At 40.8% G+C, this 20,357-nt stretch overlaps 1 protein-coding gene across 1 annotated transcript; it reads right to left on the bottom strand.

Annotated features, from left to right (window-relative positions):
- Positions 1-18,910: 18,910 nt before the first annotated feature.
- Positions 18,911-19,801, bottom strand: LOC147069757 (uncharacterized). The gene has a single exon (XM_085950875.1). It carries the CDS (start codon positions 19,799-19,801, stop codon positions 18,911-18,913), a length of 891 nt encoding a protein of 296 aa, XP_085807001.1.
- Between the last annotated feature and the right edge of the window lie 556 nt (positions 19,802-20,357).

The raw sequence follows: 20,357 nt of genomic DNA, 5'->3' as shown, positions 1-20,357 counted from the left end.
TTTTTGAGCTGCGTTTCAAGGGTTCGACTCCTAGTTTGTATTCTGTGTTGATGGGGTTCATACTTCTGGAGAATGTTATTGACGATCATTAAAATAATTAATGACTGGCCGTATTTTTGACAGGACATCTCTGTTTTCATTATTATCCGAAAAATGAAGGCATCGCATTATCAACAAAAATGGATTTCTTGACATTATTTATCCAATGAATATTGAAATACTGAACAATCGATGAGTTTTCCAGTAATCCTGTAATCTGGTGAGTTGAATTGTGCCAGTATGTAAAAGAAAGCCAATGAACACTTTGAACTCCTCAATCGTTAATTCTTTCCAGGCTGTTATTCTTGACTGGTCAGTGATTCCTTTAGAACAAAATATGTCGATGGCATATTTATTTGTTTCGTCGACTATCAATTTGCACAAGTTATCGTCAAATAATAAAAAAAATAGTCTATTGGTCTAAAAGTTTTTGTCGTTATGAAAATCTGATATCTGTTTTCATTGAAGGCACAGGTTGGTCCGACTACTGTACAGGTGGCTGTCGGTGACTTCTTGTCGCATCAGTCGATCGGTCAGTGGAAAGTGTAGCAGGCCCAGGTTGTGTGGCAGGCTGGGCCAAAACTTCAGTATCTGAATCCGGACCTAAATACTATATAATCTATCTATATATATAAGAAATATCGATAATGTATTCATCTACGATGCCAGCTAAGAAATAGACCACTCAAGGGTAGTGCCAGTGCAAGAATGACATCTTCAATAACAAAATAGGTTACTGATGTGCACGTGAACTTATAAAACACAAATTCTCTAATATTTCGTCTGACATTTCTAATCTGACGTGTTACAGTATTATAGTATGGCCGCTTGGAGCGTAAATGTAGCAAAAAGAATTCAACTGCACATGCGCATATATCCTTCGGCGAGTTTGGAAAGAATCAACCGTTACCTTGGTGCTGTTTTGAAAAAAAAAAGGCACATTTGTAAATTGAAGAGAATTTGTAAATGTAGAAATTTTGTAAAATATAAGTTGTAGTGAGACTCAGCACACTATCGGATTCAGGCGACTGTTCGCAGCGGGTGTGAGTCCGTAACTACATGGGTATCCCATGGACGAGTTTGTTATGTTTATATCTATAAACATACTCGTCCATGGGATATTCTACTGTTATCTACTTACTATTACTACTACGGACGGTTCTACTATTTTGCCAACTGCTACAGTATACTCTTGAATCGTGATGCCATCTATGGCATGTATTATTATCGCCTGTTCTTTTTTTAGGAGCTGTGTTTGTTGGGCAACTATAGCGTGTGAGGACATTGTGAAAATTATGAGGTGGGTGTCCCTGCAGTCAGAGACCCTTCCCACACCGTGATAAAAACAGTAAAAAAAAAAATATTTTTTTTTGTTGTACAGTAGTAAATAATTTCACTGAACAATAATTGTTACATTTAATTCAACACGGATTTGACTCGCTGACTCGATTTACCTATATCAACATTCTACTCACTTCCTAATGGCCATTTCATCAAAAATTAAAACTCTAATCAACCTTTTCTTCGATGCTGACGATTTTGAGCGTATGGCATCCAAAGCTTCTTTTGAACAGTATACCAACGTGATAACGTTTTTGGATGAGGCAAGCATTTGGAGAATTGACTTATATATCAATATACAAATATACATAGCAGGTGGTGATGCCAATGTGGCAGCAGTTGGAGGTGTTTGAACGTTAATTGGTGCGCAATGTTGTATCTCCCTAGTTGTATGCTGTGTTGCATTGTATTGCATGGAGGAATATGCGTGTGATGATGCTGGTCTGGATGTGTCAGAGGTGTTTCGATTTGAGAGCCAGGTGGAAACTCCTCCAATGTGTGCAGTGATGGTGTCAATATGTTTGAAGTGGTGATTGTCTATGTGTGTAAGATTCGAGCATATTGGTAGTTCGCTAGAATAAATGTGTTCATTGATTTAGTATATGGTTCAAGAAATGGACAATCTAATGAGTAAAGCAGTTTTATGACAAATCATTAAATATATTCATGTAATATATGTATGGAAATTAAAATATAACAACACAAGTTCATAATAATTATTCAATTTATATGGTGCCGTTTACACTTTCACACATATTCACAATTTCAAAATCTTTAATTATTACCGGGGAATCAAAATTTAGTAGTTGGCATTAATGTGACGCCATGACGCGTATAACGTCACGAATTTGACTTCACTAAACAATGGATTTGATTTGCGTTCATGCATGCAAATTGGCAGTATTTAGCTTGAAGGTAATTTGACGTTATATGCATACGCCGGTCAGTCTCCCTCTAAATTATTCCCTGCGTTAACATGGCTGTGGTATAATTTTTCATCCCATTCCGGATGCTCCCTAATGGCTGTTATTACGTTATATGCATACGGTGGTAGGTGAATAAAAGTGTAGGGTTAATGCAAATTTTTGTAGCTCGGAAGTGTATTGTTTCTTTGATGTATGGCCCGTGCTCACGATCAAAAAAATCTTTATTCTCCTCGAGTGATGTTAAGAGTTCTAAGTTTTCTTCCATAAGCAAATGTTTTAACCTTAAAGAATTAATTATGGTTTTAAATGTAACGACTCTTTTTAAATGTCGTCTTTTGACGGCTTGAATATTCATTAGTTTACGCAGCCTTGCCGCTGCCAATGCTTTTGCACGGTTTTCTGACACATTTTGTTTTTTTTTCTTCTCGCAGTATTTTCAGATGCCTCCATTGGAGCAGGCTTCGAGACTGTAAATTAAATACATATATATACTTTATATATATAATATATTATACCATGTTCGATCCCAAGAAATCCACAGAGTGGAAGTTGTATCAACAGGTGTTCTAGTTTTGTTTTTTATGAGTAATGGATGTTAGCCACTTGTAAAGTATTAGGTCGGTGAATATGCAACCATATGGTGAAGATTTCGAAAGAAAACCACTAGATCACCTTGATATTAAAATATGTAAGGGAACTACCGCGTAGTCAGATCATGTTCCTAGTTCGATGGAATAGCTCATTTGACTCTGATAGGGCTTACGGCTAACCGAATTTATCCGTTTTCAGAGTGCCAGCAAGGCTGCTGTAGTGAACTAGGTGAATTAGATCTCTTGACGAAGCCAAGCTCGACTCAATTCTATTCGATAAATGAGTTGAGTTTGGTATGTTTGGCGTATAGGGCACCAGTGGTAATTAAATAGTAATTAACAGGTCCGCATTGAATGAGTTAATGAAGTATTTATAAGTAACATTACGCTTCGCTTCCGTTTTATAGCTGTTTTTTGACTCAAAGATACAAGCCAGTCTTTATGCTGCTCTGTTGGAAGTTTCCAATAGTATTCGAATATGAGCTTTCTTCGGTAATTAAACTAGTCATTGCCACATTTTTTACCATGTCATGGATCGGGTTGAACTTTTTTAGAAGCCACTTTTAACTCCATTACTTTTTGTATATTCCTGACCGGTATTCTTCAATTTCTTTCTCTCAACTCTTTTATTCTTTTTTTTATTCACTCTTTTTTTTATTCACCGGCTTCTTCGCAACGTTGTCGATGTGGCGGGACCAATTCAGGTTTTTGTCAATTGTGACACCTAGGATTTTGAAGTGTTCTAGTGGCGTCAAGGCAACTCCATTCATTTTTATCTTCGGCAGAGCGGTGAGTTTTTTCCTTGTCATTATCATCACATTGGTCTTTTCCTTCGAGAAGTGCAGTTTTGCTTTTCTTCCCCAGGCCGCTGCTTTCTTCAGAGCTTCATTTGTGCAGAGTTCTACACCCTCAACAGTTTGTCCCTCTACTAAAAGAAGAACATCATCTGCGAAGGCTTGAACCCTGCAGCCATGACCGAAGTCTATTTTTAGGAGATCGTCCAATATGATGTTTCAGAATGACGGACCGCATGTCGATCCCTGGATGCATCCTTTCGTCGTCAGCTTGGTCATTGTTGCTCCTGCATGTGTTATGTTAACCTTTCGGTTTCGAAGATAACTGCGGACCAGCGCATAGAGATTTGCCGGTGTGTCTTTGTCAGCGAGCTGCTTTAGCAGCATCGGCCACCAGACATTATCGAATGCGCCGCTTATATCTAGAGATACCGCGATGACTATTCGTTTGTTATCTCTATGCTCTGTTATAAAATTGACCGCGTCGGTTAATGCGTCTTCTGTCGATTTTTGTGGAGTGAGCCATACTGTTCCTCGCTCATGAGATTGTTGTGATGAAGGTGCCAGTTGATCCTTCTGATCATGAGTTTTTCAAGGATCTTGCCGAAAACCGGTAGAAGGCCTATTGGTCGGTACGATTTGACGTCGCAATAGTCCTCTTTACCAGGTTTCGGGATGACTACAACCTGTGCGATTTTCCAGTCATCGGGAAAGTATTCCAGCCTAAGGCAAGCATTAAACATTGCGAGACAAAAGTTCTGTGAATGCATCAATGAAGCGTGAGCAAATGTCTGCGGTGAAGTGATCTTGTCCTGGGCTTTTGTTTGGGTTCATTCCCCAAGTGATCTCAATCAATTCTTCTTCCGTAAAAGGAGGATCATCCGCTAAAGAAAGATTGGCCTTAAAAGCCCCTCTGATCTCAGCGTGTTCGCTTCCTTCGGTCGTTGTATCATCATCTGGGAAGAATTGCCCAAATCCTTGGCATTTGTAGCACTGCAGGAGGGGTGAAACATCTTCAACGTGGACCCTCATAAATCCGAGATTTATCCTTTCGGAGTCCAGCATGGCTGTGCGTATGGCCGGGGTTACCTGTAACATACAATTTTTAAGTTTTTCATTTTTATTCTTTAGGACCCTTACAATTTTTATTTCCATTTTTGATGTACTAGTGTTTGCAACGGCCTCATTTTGTTGGATCAAGAGTTCTGGAATCTCATTGTCGTCATATTCTAGCCTAGAATGGCCTCTGGCCTAGAATGTTAAGAGCTGATGATTGGCAACCACCTTTTTGAGAGGCCAATCTGCGCATGCCAGAGATAAGATCAGTTTTCAGCTGCCTGCGGGCTAGTTTCGCCACAATAGGTTTCGGCCAGCTGGGGGTCGATGAGCATTGGGCCACCCTCGTCGCGAAAACTATATCGCTGGCACTAATTTTGACTCCTACCTCGTTACCCAGTTTACTGATGGTGGCAGAGAGGTCCTCTGACTTTCCTTCGGGCACTCCCAAGAATTTCTACACTTTCAAGACGGTCCCACTTTTCGATATTGTCGAGGCGTGTTTGCAGCGTGTCGACTGTATCTTTAAGTTGGGTGTTGTTATTTTCGAGTTTATCTATGTGTTTGATTTTTCCGTCAAATAACTGAATTTTTTTTTCCTGTTCTTGGAATTTATTGTTTATGAATGCCATTGATGTTTTGAGATCAGATAAATCATCTTTCAAAGATTTGAATAGTTTTAGGTCTGATTGAATGGATTTGATCTCGTTCATTATCAGCTGCAGAGTAGGTTCAGGTACTGCACTCTGAGTGGTAGGAGTAGACGCTAGAGAAGAGAGTTGGTACACGTGGGACATTTCCATTGGCTTTTATTGGGCTTTGACATCTTCCTAAATTTCGCCTCTGAAATTCCCACACAGTTTATGTGCGAGAATTTTAAGCACATTGCACACTGAATAGCATCGGTTTCTCCGATTATTTCATTGCACCGGGAGTACTCCATATTATTTTTAGTTGATAAATATTTTAGTTTAAATGCTAATAGTTTTTTGTTTTTGTTTTATTTTTTTCGCACTGACTTTATTTGCACACGTTAATTAATTAAAAATTATAAATAAATTATTATAACGGTCCGCGTTAGTTAACAAAATAATTCGGTTTGCAGTAAATAAAAGGTTAGCACGATACGTCTGACTCGGTCAGTAGACTCACTGTTAATGATGATGTTCAAGCGTTTGTCGTCATTCCGTGAGTATGCGGGAGGGTCTAATTCCTTGGCGGGCGTCGTGTTTGTTGTTGATCGGTGGGTGTATTTCAGGCTTTGATTTGTCCAATTGTGTGTTGAGTTTCTTGACGCGTTCATTCTTGCGTTGCTCCTGATATGTGAGCGGGTGGGTGGATTGGCGTGGAGAGCTGCTTCGGCTTCCTCCTGATAGGCCGTCAGGAGCAAAAAGTGGAGCGTCAGGAAGTCTCGTAGCCTGGTCGGTTTGCTGTTTCTGAGTCTGGTAATTTCGGTTTTTATCTGCTCCATGGTGAAGTCAGGTGATTTGGTCGTCTGGTTGCGGCGATGGAAGCCAATAGGTAATTTGCTTGTCTCTGGTACTTGGATGTCGGATTTCTGCGAAGTATCGGTAGTAGCAATTCAAAAGATTGAATTGGTCTCGACGGGTATCGGAGCGCTTATTATGCGATTGCTCGTGACGGGTTTTTTTAGTTTACGCAGCCTTGCCGCTGCCAATGCTTTTGCACGGTTTTCTGACACATTTTGTTTTTTTATAATCTCCTAATGACCTTTCGCAGTTTTTTCTTTCTTGGAGTATTTTCAGATGCCTCCATTGGACGAGGCTTCAAGACCTGAAATTAAATACATATTATTTATATATATTATACTTTATATCCTTCTTCTTCGGCCATATCCGCCCCTTAGATGGAGCATATGGACATCACAAGTCGCCTCCATGAATCCATGTCGCTCGGCAGTCTGCTTGCTTCGTTCCAGGTCAAACCAGCATCCCGTAGATCCGCCATATACACTATTGTATTTAGCCGCCTTCCAGGACGCCGGAATCCAGTTGGCTTGAAGAACAGACAAGCCAGGTTGAGGTTCTCTTCTGGTATGTGCTGCACGTGGCCGAGCCAGGTCCAATGTCGCCTCTTCACTCTTAGCATAATGAGAGGCTGCCTGATGCGTTCTCTTATCTCCTCGTTGCTCCTAAAGTCATAGTCACCACACACCCAGTATCCGTCGCAAACATCTGTTTTCGAAGCTCAGTATACGATTGCTCTGAGCCTTCGTAAGGTGCCATGATTCGCTACCGTAAAGCAGCACCGTCAGAATGCAAGTTACACAATTTAAAAGTTATTAATTAAATTGTCATCTAAAAATTTGAGAATATTCAAAATATTGTTAGATTTATAATGTTCAATGAAACTTGATAGCATCGATTGTGACTCAGGTTGAGTTGAGCCACCTCGGTAAAAATTTAGCCGAGAAGTATCTTCATCGTAAACTAAATTAATCACTGGCAATCGGCTTTCTACAAATTGTGTAGGGCGCTCATTTTCAATACCATGCAATACAATTCAATGCAAGCGTCGAGTCGGGGAGAGGTCAGAGGCCCAACCTAATAACTATTGACCTTTAAATAATACAATTTTATTGTAGAAATTTATTATTTTTTCCATCGGTTCATTAAGTTTATTGGTTAAGTTACGTGTTCATACAGTTAAGTACTTTTGGATTATTAATTTAATTAAGAATACAGCATTGTTTTCTAAAGACGATTGATTACCGTTAACCAACACCAAAGACCTCTCGTCTTGAATGAGTAACGTGGCCAATTATCAGGCTTAAGAATCAACGTACTCAGTTTAACAGGGATGCCTATCTTAAAAGATGCGTAGTCCCCTTTTAACTTTAGCCTTGCAATTGTAAATTCGGCGTTACAATTCGCAAGTTTTTTTAAATACTCAGACATATCCGCAGCAGACGTCTCTGGGTGAAAGGGGTAGGAGTGGTAGTGTTTAACCACCTCGCTCCCCTTCACTCCTCCGCCTAAGATGCCACGGACAGCTGCTGGTCGCTTCTTCTTCATTACTGTAGACCATTTTCCGCCTTCAGTAGATCGTCCGACAGCTGAAATGTCTATAACGTCACGCTCTGGATCAGAAGTACTTTCCTGCGTTTCCGAGATCTCGGTCGTAAACTTTTTGCTGATATTATCTAAAACCTTCTGCGACCTTGTTATTCGGGACGTTGTCGTACTAGATAGAGTCGCAGTTGTTGCTAATTTCTGTTTGACATTGACACTCGATTCCTTAATTGGCAGATTACCGCTAATTACCGATTTATTTGATTTCGGCTTGCTCGGTAAAGCGGCGGGCGGTGCATCGCGCGGGGCCGGAGGGGGGCACATCAACTGACAAGTACATGTTTTATTTAACCGTTCTTCTAATTTTTCAACCTTTTTTAGTAATAAATCCACAATCACTAACACACGATTTGGTGCAGCAGACACGAGATCTTCCCTATTACACTGAACTGCTTTGTTTATAGTTGTCATTTCCAAATTTAAATGAATTAAATTCACTCAATTTTAAAGATAAGAGGAGACAACACAAAAACAGTCGTCTCACGTCGGCAATAGTAGGCAATGATCTGTGCGGCGGGACGGCATAGGCCAGCTTGAAGAAGCCGTAGATGTAGACGAAATCAGACGCCCTTAGCTTCCTCTTGGTGGCATACAGCGCGGCGAGGTCTTCACGGATGTTATCGTCTATGAGGGTCATGTCGATGTTGGGGCTGCCTTTCAAATATGGGAAATGGCTCATCCAAGCTTGTTTTTAAGGTGCGTTGTGGTATCGGAATATGTCGGCGGAGTCAGTGTGGAAGCGGGTTCGTGTGTAGTGGGACGTGAGATAATTCGTGGCGGACGGTCTGGGCGCGGTTTGCGGAGCACTGTGACAGGCGACTGTTCGCAGCGGGTGTGAATCCGTAACTACATGGGTATCCCATGGACGAGTATGTTTATATCTATAAACATACTCGTCCATGGGATATTCTACTGTTATCTACTTACTATTACTACTTATTATTACTACTACGGACGGTTCTACTATTTTGCCAACTACTACAGTATACTCTTGAATCGTGATGCCATCTATGGCATGTATTATTATCGCCTGTTCTTTTTTTAGGAGCTGTGTTTGTTGGGCAACTATAGCATATGAGGACATTGTGAAAATTATAAGGTAGGCGTCCCTGCAGTCAGAGACCCTTCCCACACCGTGATAAAAACAGTTAAAAAAAAAAAATTTTTTGTTGTATGGTAGTAAATAATTTCACTGAACAATAATTGTTACATTTAATTCAACACGGATTTGACTCGCTGTCACGAGTAAAACTGCTTGCGACTGCGTCTGCCGCGCAACTCATTTCCCTATATCAACGTTCTACTCACTTCCTAATGGCCATTTCATCAAAAATTAAAACTATAATCAACCTTTTCTTCGATGCTGACGATTTTGAGCGTATGGCATCCAAAGCTTCTTTTGAACAGTATACCAACGTGATAACGTTTTTGGATGAGGCAAGCATTTGGAGAATTGACTTATATATCAATATACAAATATATATAGCAGGTGGTGATGCCAATGTGGCAGCAGTTGGAGGTGTTTGAACGTTAATTGGTGCGCGATGTTGTATCTCCCTAGTTGTGTACTGTGTTGCATTGTATTGCATGGAGGAATATGCGTGTGATGATGCTGGTCTGGATGTGTCAGAGGTGTTTCGATTTGAGAGCCAGGTGGAAACTCCTCCAATGTGTGCAGTGATGGTGTCAATATGTTTGAAGTGGTGATTGTCTATGTGTGTAAGATTCGAGCATATTGGTAGTTCGCTAGAATAAATGTGTTCATTGATTTAGTATATGGTTCAAGAAATGGACAATCTAATGAGTAAAGCAGTTTTATGACAAATCATTAAATATAATATATGTATGGAAATTAAAATATAAAAACACAAGTTCATAATAATTATTCAATTTATATGGTACCGTTCGCACACTTTCACACATAACCACAATTTCAAAATCTTTAATTATTACCGGGGCATTGATGTGACGCCATGACGCGTATAACGTCACGAATTTGACTTCACTAAACAATGGATTTGATTTGCGTTCATGCATGCAAATTGGCAGTATTTAGCTTGAAGGTAATTTGACGTTATATGCATACGGCGGTCAGTCTCCCTCTAAATTATTCCCTGCGTTAACATGGCTGTGGTATAATTTGTCATCCCATTCCGGATGCTTCCTAATGACCATTATTACGTTATATGCATACGGTGGTAGGTGAATAAAAGTGTAGGGTTAATGCAAATTTTCGTAGCTCGGAAGTGTATTGTTTCTTTGATGTATGGCCCGTGCTCACGATCAAAAAATCTTTATTCTCCTCGAGTGATGTTAAGAGTTCTAAGTTTTCTTCCATAAGCAAATGTTTTAACCGTAAAGAATTAAGAATAAAGAAAGATTTGATTTGCGTTTATGCATGCAAATTGGCAGTATTTAGCTTGAAGGTAATTTGACGTTATATGCATACGGCGGTCAGTCTTCCTTTAAATTATTCCCTTAGTTAACATGGCCGTGGTATAATTTGTCATCCCATTCCGGATGCTTCCTAATGACCATTATTACGTTATATGCATACGGTGGTAGGTGAATAAAAGTGTAGGGTTAATGCAAATTTTCGTAGCTCGGAAGTGTATTGTTTCTTTGATGTATGGCCCGTGCTCACGATCAAAAAATCTTTATTCTCCTCGAGTGATGTTAAGAGTTCTAAGTTTTCTTCCATAAGCAAATGTTTTAACCGTAAAGAATTAAGAATAAAGAAAGATTTGATTTGCGTTTATGCATGCAAATTGGCAGTATTTAGCTTGAAGGTAATTTGACGTTATATGCATACGGCGGTCAGTCTTCCTTTAAATTATTCCCTTAGTTAACATGGCCGTGGTATAATTTGTCATTCCATTCCGGATGCTTCCTAATGACCATTATTACGTTATATGCATACGGTGGTAGGTGAATAAAAGTGTAGGGTTAATGCAAATTTTCGTAGCTCGGAAGTGTATTGTTTCTTTGATGTATGGCCCGTGCTCACGATCAAAAAATCTTTATTCTCCTCGAGTGATGTTAAGAGTTCTAAGTTTTCTTCCATAAGCAAATGTTTTAACCTTAAAGAATTAAGAATAAAGAAAGATTTGATTTGCGTTTATGCATGCAAATTGGCAGTAATTAGCTTGAAGGTAATTTGACGTTATATGCATACGGCGGTCAGTCTTCCTTTAAATTATTCCCTTAGTTAACATGGCCGTGGTATAATTTGTCATCCCATTCCGGATGCTTCCTAATGACCATTATTACGTTATATGCATACGGTGGTAGGTGAATAAAAGTGTAGGGTTAATGCAAATTTTCGTAGCTCGGAAGTGTATTGTTTCTTTGATGTATGGCCCGTGCTCACGATCAAAAAATCTTTATTCTCCTCGAGTGATGCTAAGAGTTCTAAGTTTTCTTCCATAAGCAAATGTTTTAACCTTAAAGAATTAAGAATAAAGAAAGATTTGATTTGCGTTTATGCATGCAAATTGGCTTTATTTAGCTTGAAGGTAATTTGACGTTATATGCATACGGCGGTCAGTCTTCCTTTAAATTATTCCCTTAGTTAACATGGCCGTGGTATAATTTGTCATCCCATTCCGGATGCTTCCTAATGACCATTATTACGTTATATGCATACGGTGGTAGGTGAATAAAAGTGTAGGGTTAATGCAAATTTTCGTAGCTCGGAAGTGTATTGTTTCTTTGATGTATGGCCCGTGCTCACGATCAAAAAATCTTTATTCTCCTCGAGTGATGTTAAGAGTTCTAAGTTTTCTTCCATAAGCAAATGTTTTAACCTTAAAGAATTAAGAATAAAGAAAGATTTTATTTGCGTTTATGCATGCAAATTGGCAGTAATTAGCTTGAAGGTAATTTGACGTTATATGCATACGGCGGTCAGTCTTCCTTTAAATTATTCCCTTAGTTAACATGGCCGTGGTATAATTTTTCATCCCATTCCGGATGCTTCCTAATGACCATTATTACGTTATATGCATACGGTGGTAGGTGAATAAAAGTGTAGGGTTAATGCAAATTTTCGTAGCTCGGAAGTGTATTGTTTCTTTGATGTATGGCCCGTGCTCACGATCAAAAAATCTTTATTCTCCTCGAGTGATGTTAAGAGTTCTAAGTTTTCTTCCATAAGCAAATGTTTTAACCTTAAAGAATTAAGAATAAAGAAAGAAGATTTGATTTGCGTTCATGCATGCAAATTGGCAGTATTTAGCTTGAAGGTAATTTGACGTTATATGCATACGGCGGTCAGTCTCCCTCTCAATTATTCCTTGCGTTAACATGGCCGTGGTATAATTTGTCATCCCATTCCGGATGCTTCCTAATGGCCATTATTACGTTATATGCATACGGTGGTAGGTGAATAATAGTGTAGGGTTAATGCAAATTTTCGTAGCTCGGAAGTGTATTGTTTCTTTGATGTATGGCCCGTACTCACGATCAAAAAAATCTTTATTCTCCTCGAGTGATGTTAAGAGTTCTAAGTTTTCTTCCATAACCAAATGTTTTAACCTTAAAGAATTAATTATGGTTTTAAATGTCGTTTTGACAGCTTGAATATTCATTAGTTTACGCAGCCTTGCCGCTGCCAATGCTTTTCCACGGTTTTCTGACACATTTTGTTTTTTTTCTTCTCGCAGTATTTTCAGATGCCTCCATTGGAGGAGGCTTCGAGACTTGAAAAATACATATATATACTTTATATATATATAATGAAATGATACCGGTCTTTCTCCGTCGAGGAGAATGGTGAAGGCCGTTTCACTAGCAGGCTAGAAGCGGGGTGGAGTTGAGAGAAACGCACGTTGAGGTTGTTACTGGCAGTTTATTATATCGTATTTGCAATTAGTTAGTTGCAGGGTATAGGCGGTTTTTGTTGGCGGTTAGCTTGATGCTTGCTTGGCGCCGACGCTGTCTTCTAAGCTGGTTGTTGCTCGAGACTTGAAGATGCTGACTTGGCTTCGCGTCCGAGTCGAGCAGAGACGATGCTGGCTGTCTGGCGGCCAATCGAAGAGAGGATCGGGGCTTGCGGCTCGGCTGGAGAATCTGGAGATGCTTCTTGTTCGGGGTCCGAGGCGAGAGAGAGCTTTTCGCGCCCATCCAACTGACAGATTCGCGGTGTCCTGTTTTTGATATGAATCTTGGCATTCATAAAATTGACCGAGCAGCGAACGATTGTGAGAGTTGAGATACGTGTGTGTATGGTGGTTAGATACATGTACATATAAATTAGCGTGCGTCACGTTACAATCGCTCGCCAAAACGGAAAAAGGCGTAGGATAATAATATAAAGGAGATAATTGACATTGTATAATGTATATAGATTGTAAGATATTTATTTTTGGGAGGTCATTGACTATTTGACCCAAGGAGCCAGCCGCCCATGCGTAGAAATATAGTTTCTTCAAGTGGACTCATCAAAATGATTGATTTTTGAGGGTCATTCCGAATAGTGCACTTTTATCGACTTCACATTTAAAGTTTATTTAAGTGGGTAGGTAGGTATGTAAAACTATCAATTTCAAAAACTATACCTAATTTATTAGTTTTTTTAATTTTATATGTAGTAAGTACCTACCTATAATATTTTATATTGTCAAGATAACTCTCCTTGAGAACTGACAAAATATTCCCAAAATTCTTCTCATACATCTTTTGCATCCAAGGAATAATTAATTATTACTCCCTTGCTGTTCTAGAGGTAATAGGTTGTGTGTTGATTCCTCATTTCGCCAACTTCCATTTTCTATTTCACCTGTTTCGATATTCTCTTTATCAAAAAATATTAGAGAATACAACTGAGACAACGTTTTTGAAAAGTATACGAAATAAGTTACAATGCCATATGTAAACACCGCATATATTTATTCCAAATGTTGCCATTGAATAAAGTGTAGAGACTTTATTTCAACGAGAAGTATACGAGAATTTTATGTCAGATCCATGCAGGTGTTAACAGTAAGTGAAATTCTATGTCAGACGCATAAAATAAGTATAACGGTACAAGTGTCCGATGTAAACGTACCATAAGAAATCCACAGAGTGGAAGTTGTATCAACAGGTGTTCTATTTTTGTTTTTTATGAGTAATGGATGTTAGCCACTTGTATTAGGTCAGTGAATATGCAACCATAAGGTGAAGATATCCAAAGAAAACCACTAGATCACCTTGATATTAAAATATGTAAGGGAACTACCGCGTAGTCAGATCATGTTCCTAGTTCAATCGAATAGCTCACTTGACTCTGATAGGGCTTACGGCTAACCGAATTTATCCGTTTTCAGAGTGCCAGCAAGGCTGCTGTAGTGAACTAGGTGAATTAGATCTCTTGACGAAGCCAAGCTCGACTCAATTCTAATCGATAAATGAGTTGAGTTTGGTATGTTTGGCGTATAGGGCACTAGTGGTAATTAAATAGTAATTAACAGGTCCGCACTGAATGAGTTAATGAAGTATTTATAAGTAACATTACGCTTCGCTTCCGTTTTATAGCTGTTTTTTGACTCAAAGATACAAGCCAGTCTTTATGCTGCTCTGTTGGAAGTTTCCAATAATATTCGAATATGAGCTTTCTTCGGTAATTAAACTAGTCATTGCCACATTTTTTACCATGTCATGGATCGGGTTGAACTTTTTTAGAAGCCACTTTAACTCCATTACTTTTTGTATATTCCTGACCGGTATTCTTCATTTTCTTTCTCTCAACTCTTTTATTCTTTTGCTTTACTTTAACACCGGCTTCTCCAACTACACCCTCTTCTTCCGGTTTATCTGTTGTGTTTTGTACAATCTTCTTCTTTTTCCGTGATATATTTTTTGTACAAACCAGTCTTTACGGCGTATAGGGCACCAGGGCTCAGCCTTCTATCCCTAGTTTGCTCCTTATAACGATTTTAGTTATCTTACGGGAGATCTGTCGTGTTGACTGTGGATTGGCTGTGTTGGGTAAAAAACATCTGTTTCGTTTCTATTCGTACTTGATCTGAGGTTGATCTTATCACTATCTGTTTGGTTGTGGTATCTGTCGTTTTTATTTCATGTTGGTAAGTCGGTTGATGAATGTGTTTGCGTTTTCTATTGAGAGTTTGAGCGCTTTGATCATTCTTCTTGAGTTGTCGGTAATGTTTGTGTATTTAGCTTCGGTACTGTTTGGTTATACAGAATACAGCGGAAAACACATTTTGAAAATAGCCGAATTGTTATATTTGTTAGGTTAACCTAACCAAACCTAACCTAATAATAAACCCCCCCTTCAGCAAAAAGGTTTGTAACTACCTCTTGAAGGTTCAGCTCAGTCGGTTGGAGAGGTTATTAATCAAAAAGAATTTTTTTTTTTTTAATAAAATTGAGTTTATTTGCAACCTTTAAATTAATGTTACTTTAGTACAGCATTTATTTTTAATTATATAAGAATTTAGTTAATGTACATTCAATACGTAATTACGCCAGACACGAAGTTGATATTTCGAAGCAAATTTTAAAATGCGTGTGAAAAAATCCACACGTAGGTATACAAGGATTGAGTTTATTAATTTTAATTTTAATTTTAATCCGGCATCTACACGTAGAGGTACGTGGATAATTACTTCCCGTAGTAGCGGCGAGTTCTGATTGGTGCGAGTGACTGAAGATTCTGACTGATCCGGAAGGCTGATTCGAGAGACTGATGATTAATTACCCGGAAGCTGCTCTATTTATAGCGAATCTTCCCTTGTTTCTGAAATGGTCCAAAGAGATAGTGAAATGAGATAGTGAAATTTGACCCTTGATTTTTAATTACTCGCAAGTTCGTCCTATGAAATATCCCTTTGTTTAATTAATTTGAATTTACTGGTGCGTCGGAAGGACCAAGTGTCAAGAGATATTATGTTATGTTCAAGTGGGCGGATGTATTGTCGTTATAAAATGACGTCTATGTAATTTGGTTGATTTTAAATGAATTTATAAAGAGCATTTGAGTGGCGGTCTTTGACATAGACCCGCGATTAATGTCTTATGACGAGAGTAAACACATGATTAGATTGACGTTTGAAGTATATGCATTTATAGCTACTTATTGGGTACCTGTTAACATGATAATAGGCCCTGTAATTGACATCCACCGACCTGCACATAAATATTTATGAGTTTACGTTGGAACAAAGTGTCTGACGTCTTTACCTTAACAACTACCTACTATAATTATACTTTATTTAACTTAAAATTACATCCTTTATAGTAATATGAAATAATATTTTACTATTTTCACAAAATAATAAAACATTACCTCTTCATAGAGGAAATTCGCATGGACTGACGGGACTATATCGATCAACGGTGTGATTCCCGCAACGTTCCATTTTTGACCGCTGTTTCTATACCGCACAGCTATATAAAGGACAAGATTTTATTTCATTTGGCGAGATAGCTGCAGAGCTCCACGCCGATTTTTCAAGATTTTACTAAACATGCGAATTTCCTTGTGATTTATATTACAGACGATAGATCTAATTACTACAAGCACAATAATCCAATAAAATCTCTAAAAAGTTAAGTATTAATAGAGTTATCAAAGTTTCTATCCTTTTCCCTGGTACCCTAATACTTTGGCCTGGGTAACGCGGCGCGCACTCACACATACAAAGCCGTTAGCGGCACACACATACTATTTCGTTTTACCCGCGGTTTACGTTGCTACGTAGGTAGCGAGTATTACCGCATTAGTTTATACATTTATTTATTTAATATTAAAGAAGTTACTGGCTTTAACTGTATTCGATTATTGTGCTACACATTTTACATTTAATTATTAACAATTACATATAGTATAAAATTATAATAATCCTTTTTCTACTGCGTTCATCTTTATGATTTCAATCATTCTTCTTCTTATATACCAGTACATAGATATATTTATAGTCATATTCTTTATTTAAACTTATACCTAACATGTTATTCTTAATGACATGGTTTATACATTGCAAAACAAGGCAATTATCATCATTCTCACATTCATACCGAATTACCTTGTTTGTAGTAATACTTCTCCGTCCAGCATGTTTACATACCGGACGGAGGACTTAACCTGTGGAACATCGAACATATTTACATATGGTTATACAAGGAAGTCGATCAGGCGTTTTTATTAAGCCGTATAGTTAGAGATCAGGTTTATATGTTGGCTTATTACTAAATAATTATCTATGGGGAGACGCCCACCTACGGTCAGGAGGTAACACTAACCTAACCTTTTTTTTTTTTTTCGGCGGGGGGAAATCTTTGTAAGACACCACCAGCAGTCAGCGGCGACTGACTGATGGTAGTGTGGGATTCTTACCCACTAAAACCCCCCTCCTCTTCTCAGCTGCCCCCCCGTAATCCGCTTTTATGCATTACTTCAGGGAGGCAGCTATGTCCTTGCCTTTTGTTAGGCCACTTCTACCTGTTCTCCTCGCCGGGATCTTTCGTCTTCTTCTTTAGTCTTGAGGACGCACAATGCGAATTCTGCCCATGCTGACCATGCAGCTGTGCTTTCCAGCATTGAGGGAACCATGTTCGTCAGCGACATTGCTTCCTCGCTGACAATCCCCTTCAGGGTGCTTCTGGCTTCCTCCCAAGCTGGGCAGTCAAACAGCGTGTGTGCAGGGTTATCGTCATGGCCTCCACAGTGATGGCATTCGCGGGTCACTTCTTTACCTATCCTGTGAAGGTAGTTGGAGAAGCATCCATGACCCGTGAGCATTTGGGTCAGGTGGTAATTCAGCTCACCGTGTTTCCTTTCGCACCACGCGTTTAGGTTTCCGACGAGCTGATGTGTCCACCTGCCCTTTGTGGAGGCATCCCACCTTTCTTTCCATTTTTGCATGGTCAGCTCCTTAGCGTCGACTTTTTTTTGGCCGTTGTACACTGCTTGCCTTTCTTTGGCAAGCAGGTCTATGGGCGGGGTGGCAGTCAGCACGAGGATGGCGTCCTCCGATACCGTGCGGTATGCCGAAGCGACTCTGAGTGCACTCCTTCTTTGCACCCTTGCCAGAGTGAGCCTCGTCCTCTCTATTTTCGTGGCATCGGCCCATATTGGGGCGCCGTATAGGAGGACGGAGTAGACCACTTCGGAGTAGAGTTTCCGTCTTTTTTGTTTTGGTCCACCGATGTTGGGCATCAGCCTGGCAAGGTCTTCTACAATTCTCGTTGCCTTGGACGCCGCCTTTTCTGCGTGCTCTGCGAATCGCAGCTTGTCGTCGATCTGCACTCCGAGGTACCGTAATGATCTGGAGAACGGCACCTCAAAGCCGTCGACCTCAAGTTTTGGTGGCGCCAGCTTTCTACGCCTTGTGAAAAAGACGGCTTCTGTTTTATGGACAGCGAGTTCGAGCTCTCTGCTGTCAAGCCATCTTCTGACTTTTCTTAGAGTCTCCTCTGCAGCAGAGCGTAGTAGCTGGGTTGTTTTGGCTGTGACGAGGACGGCCACGTCATCGGCGAAGGCAACCAGATTCGCTTCTCCGGGCAATGGGATTTTAAGAAGGCCATCGTACATCGCATTCCACAGAGCTGGCCCAAGGACTGAGCCCTGTGGAACACCCGCCGAAACGTTGCGTTGGCACTTCTTGCCCATGCACTCGTACTCGAGTACTCGCTCCGTGAAGTAGCTCTCGACAAGCCTGACGATGTGCACTGGTGCGCCGATTTCGACAAGCGCGTTGAGGGTTTGTTCCCAATTCGCCGTGTTGAAGGCGTTCTTGACGTCCAGTGCAATCAACATGACGTGCTTGCTTGCCTTGACACTTCCTTGCCAGGCAAGTCGGATTGTCGCTACTACCTTCGCTATTGCATCGATGGTAGATCGACGAGGACAGAAACCGTGCTGGTTGTGTGAAAGTCCTTTGTCTTCGTCCTCCAATGACTCCTGGAGTCGCTGAAGGATTAGTCTTTCTAGTAGCTTTCCGGCTCCATCGAGCATGCAGAGTGGTCGGTACGAAGATGGGCCAGGTGGCGTCCCCTTGCCCTTTGGTATAAGAACTAGTTTTTTCCTCTTCCAGGGCGAAGCGAAAGTTCCTTCCCGCAGACATGTGTTAAAAACCGCCAGCAGCAGCGCAGGGTAAGTCAATGCGATTCGTTTGATGACCGCGTTTGGAATCTGGTGCCTTCGCGGTTTTTATCCGCTTGGCAGCTATAAGCAGTTCTGCTTCGGAGAATGGGCTGATCACCTCGTCCATCGCAGCACAGGAACTTTCTCTGGGCTGGTGCTGTGGAAAAAGGGTGCTTATTACCGACTCCAAATTGCCCGGGCCCTCGAGGTAGAGCTCTACGACTGCAGTCCGGAGCCTCTTTCTCACAATTTTGTAGGGCATGCCCCAGGGATCTTCATTGACCGAACTGCACAGCTCGGCCCAGCATCTTGCCTTGCTCTCTTTGATGGCTCTCCGTAGCGCCTTCCTGTGGTCTTGGTGATTCCGTTGAAGGTCGTCGTTGCTAGGTCTCCGTTGAGCCCGGCGTCTGGAGGAAAGGTATTCGCGGCGGAGCTCAGCAATGTTTTCGTTCCACCAGTAGACTGGCCTTCGCTGGTTTTGGCTGCTACGTCTGGGCATTGAAGCGTCACAACTGTGTTGCAGAAGGTCGTTCAGAGCGCTGGTAATGTCCTCAGCACTAGCACTCTGTGATTTGCTTAGCACCGCACTCCTTCTTTCAGCAACGGCATCATCAAGTGCCGTCAGGTTGAGCTTTCGAACCCCCCAACCGGTGTTTGCGAGATTCGGTTGGGGTCTGGTGAAGCGCGCTTCCAGATCAAAACTGACATAGCGGTGATCGTAGTGGGAGTATGCGTCGAGGACTTGCCAATTTCTAATTCCCCCCACGACTGATTCGTCCGCGAACGTGGAGTCAATGACCAAACCGCTACTGCCTCGGACGAAGGTGTGACGACTTCCAATGTTAGCCGCATGTAAATGCAAGTGAGACACCATCTCAGAAAGCAAGACTCCTCTTCTGTGTGTTGTCGATGAGCCCCATTCTGGAGCTTTTGCATTGAAGTCTCCGGCAAGGATTACAGGTAGGATTGATGTTTTCACGTCATCTTCGAGGCGTCTGAGGTCATTTGCGAAGGCGTCTATGGGAGAATTGTGAGAGAAATAGCAGCTGTAAAGTCTAAGCTTTTCGATCTCTACCCATGTCCAGCCGCCTCCGTTATCACAACCGACGCCTGTGATGCGTAAGTGGGTAGTCGGCGCGTAGATTGCAGAGCTCGAACCTGAGCCTGAGTACCACCGGTTTGGGGCATTGCGATGCTGCTCAGAAATTATCACGAGGTCTGCTCACCACTCCTCAGCTATCTGCACCATTAGGTCCTGGGCAGCCTGGCAACCATTCAGGTTAATTTGGAGGACTCAGATCATTTTTTCTTTTTCTTGTCCTCCAATGCAGCTCTGAGGGCTGCGCAGTTTCTGCTCCCTGTCTGGTGGTCGCAGCTCTTTTTGAGGTTGGTGCATGTCCTGCAATTGGGCTTGTTTGTGCAGGCTGCGG

This window comes from Rhyacophila brunnea, unplaced genomic scaffold (genome assembly GCF_057557595.1).
Source record: "Rhyacophila brunnea isolate RB1 unplaced genomic scaffold, BYU_Rbru_1.0 scaffold_23, whole genome shotgun sequence".
Taxonomy (NCBI): domain Eukaryota; kingdom Metazoa; phylum Arthropoda; class Insecta; order Trichoptera; family Rhyacophilidae; genus Rhyacophila; species Rhyacophila brunnea.
Note: the sequence above shows the minus strand (reverse complement) of the source record. Positions and strands in the feature narration are given on the sequence as shown.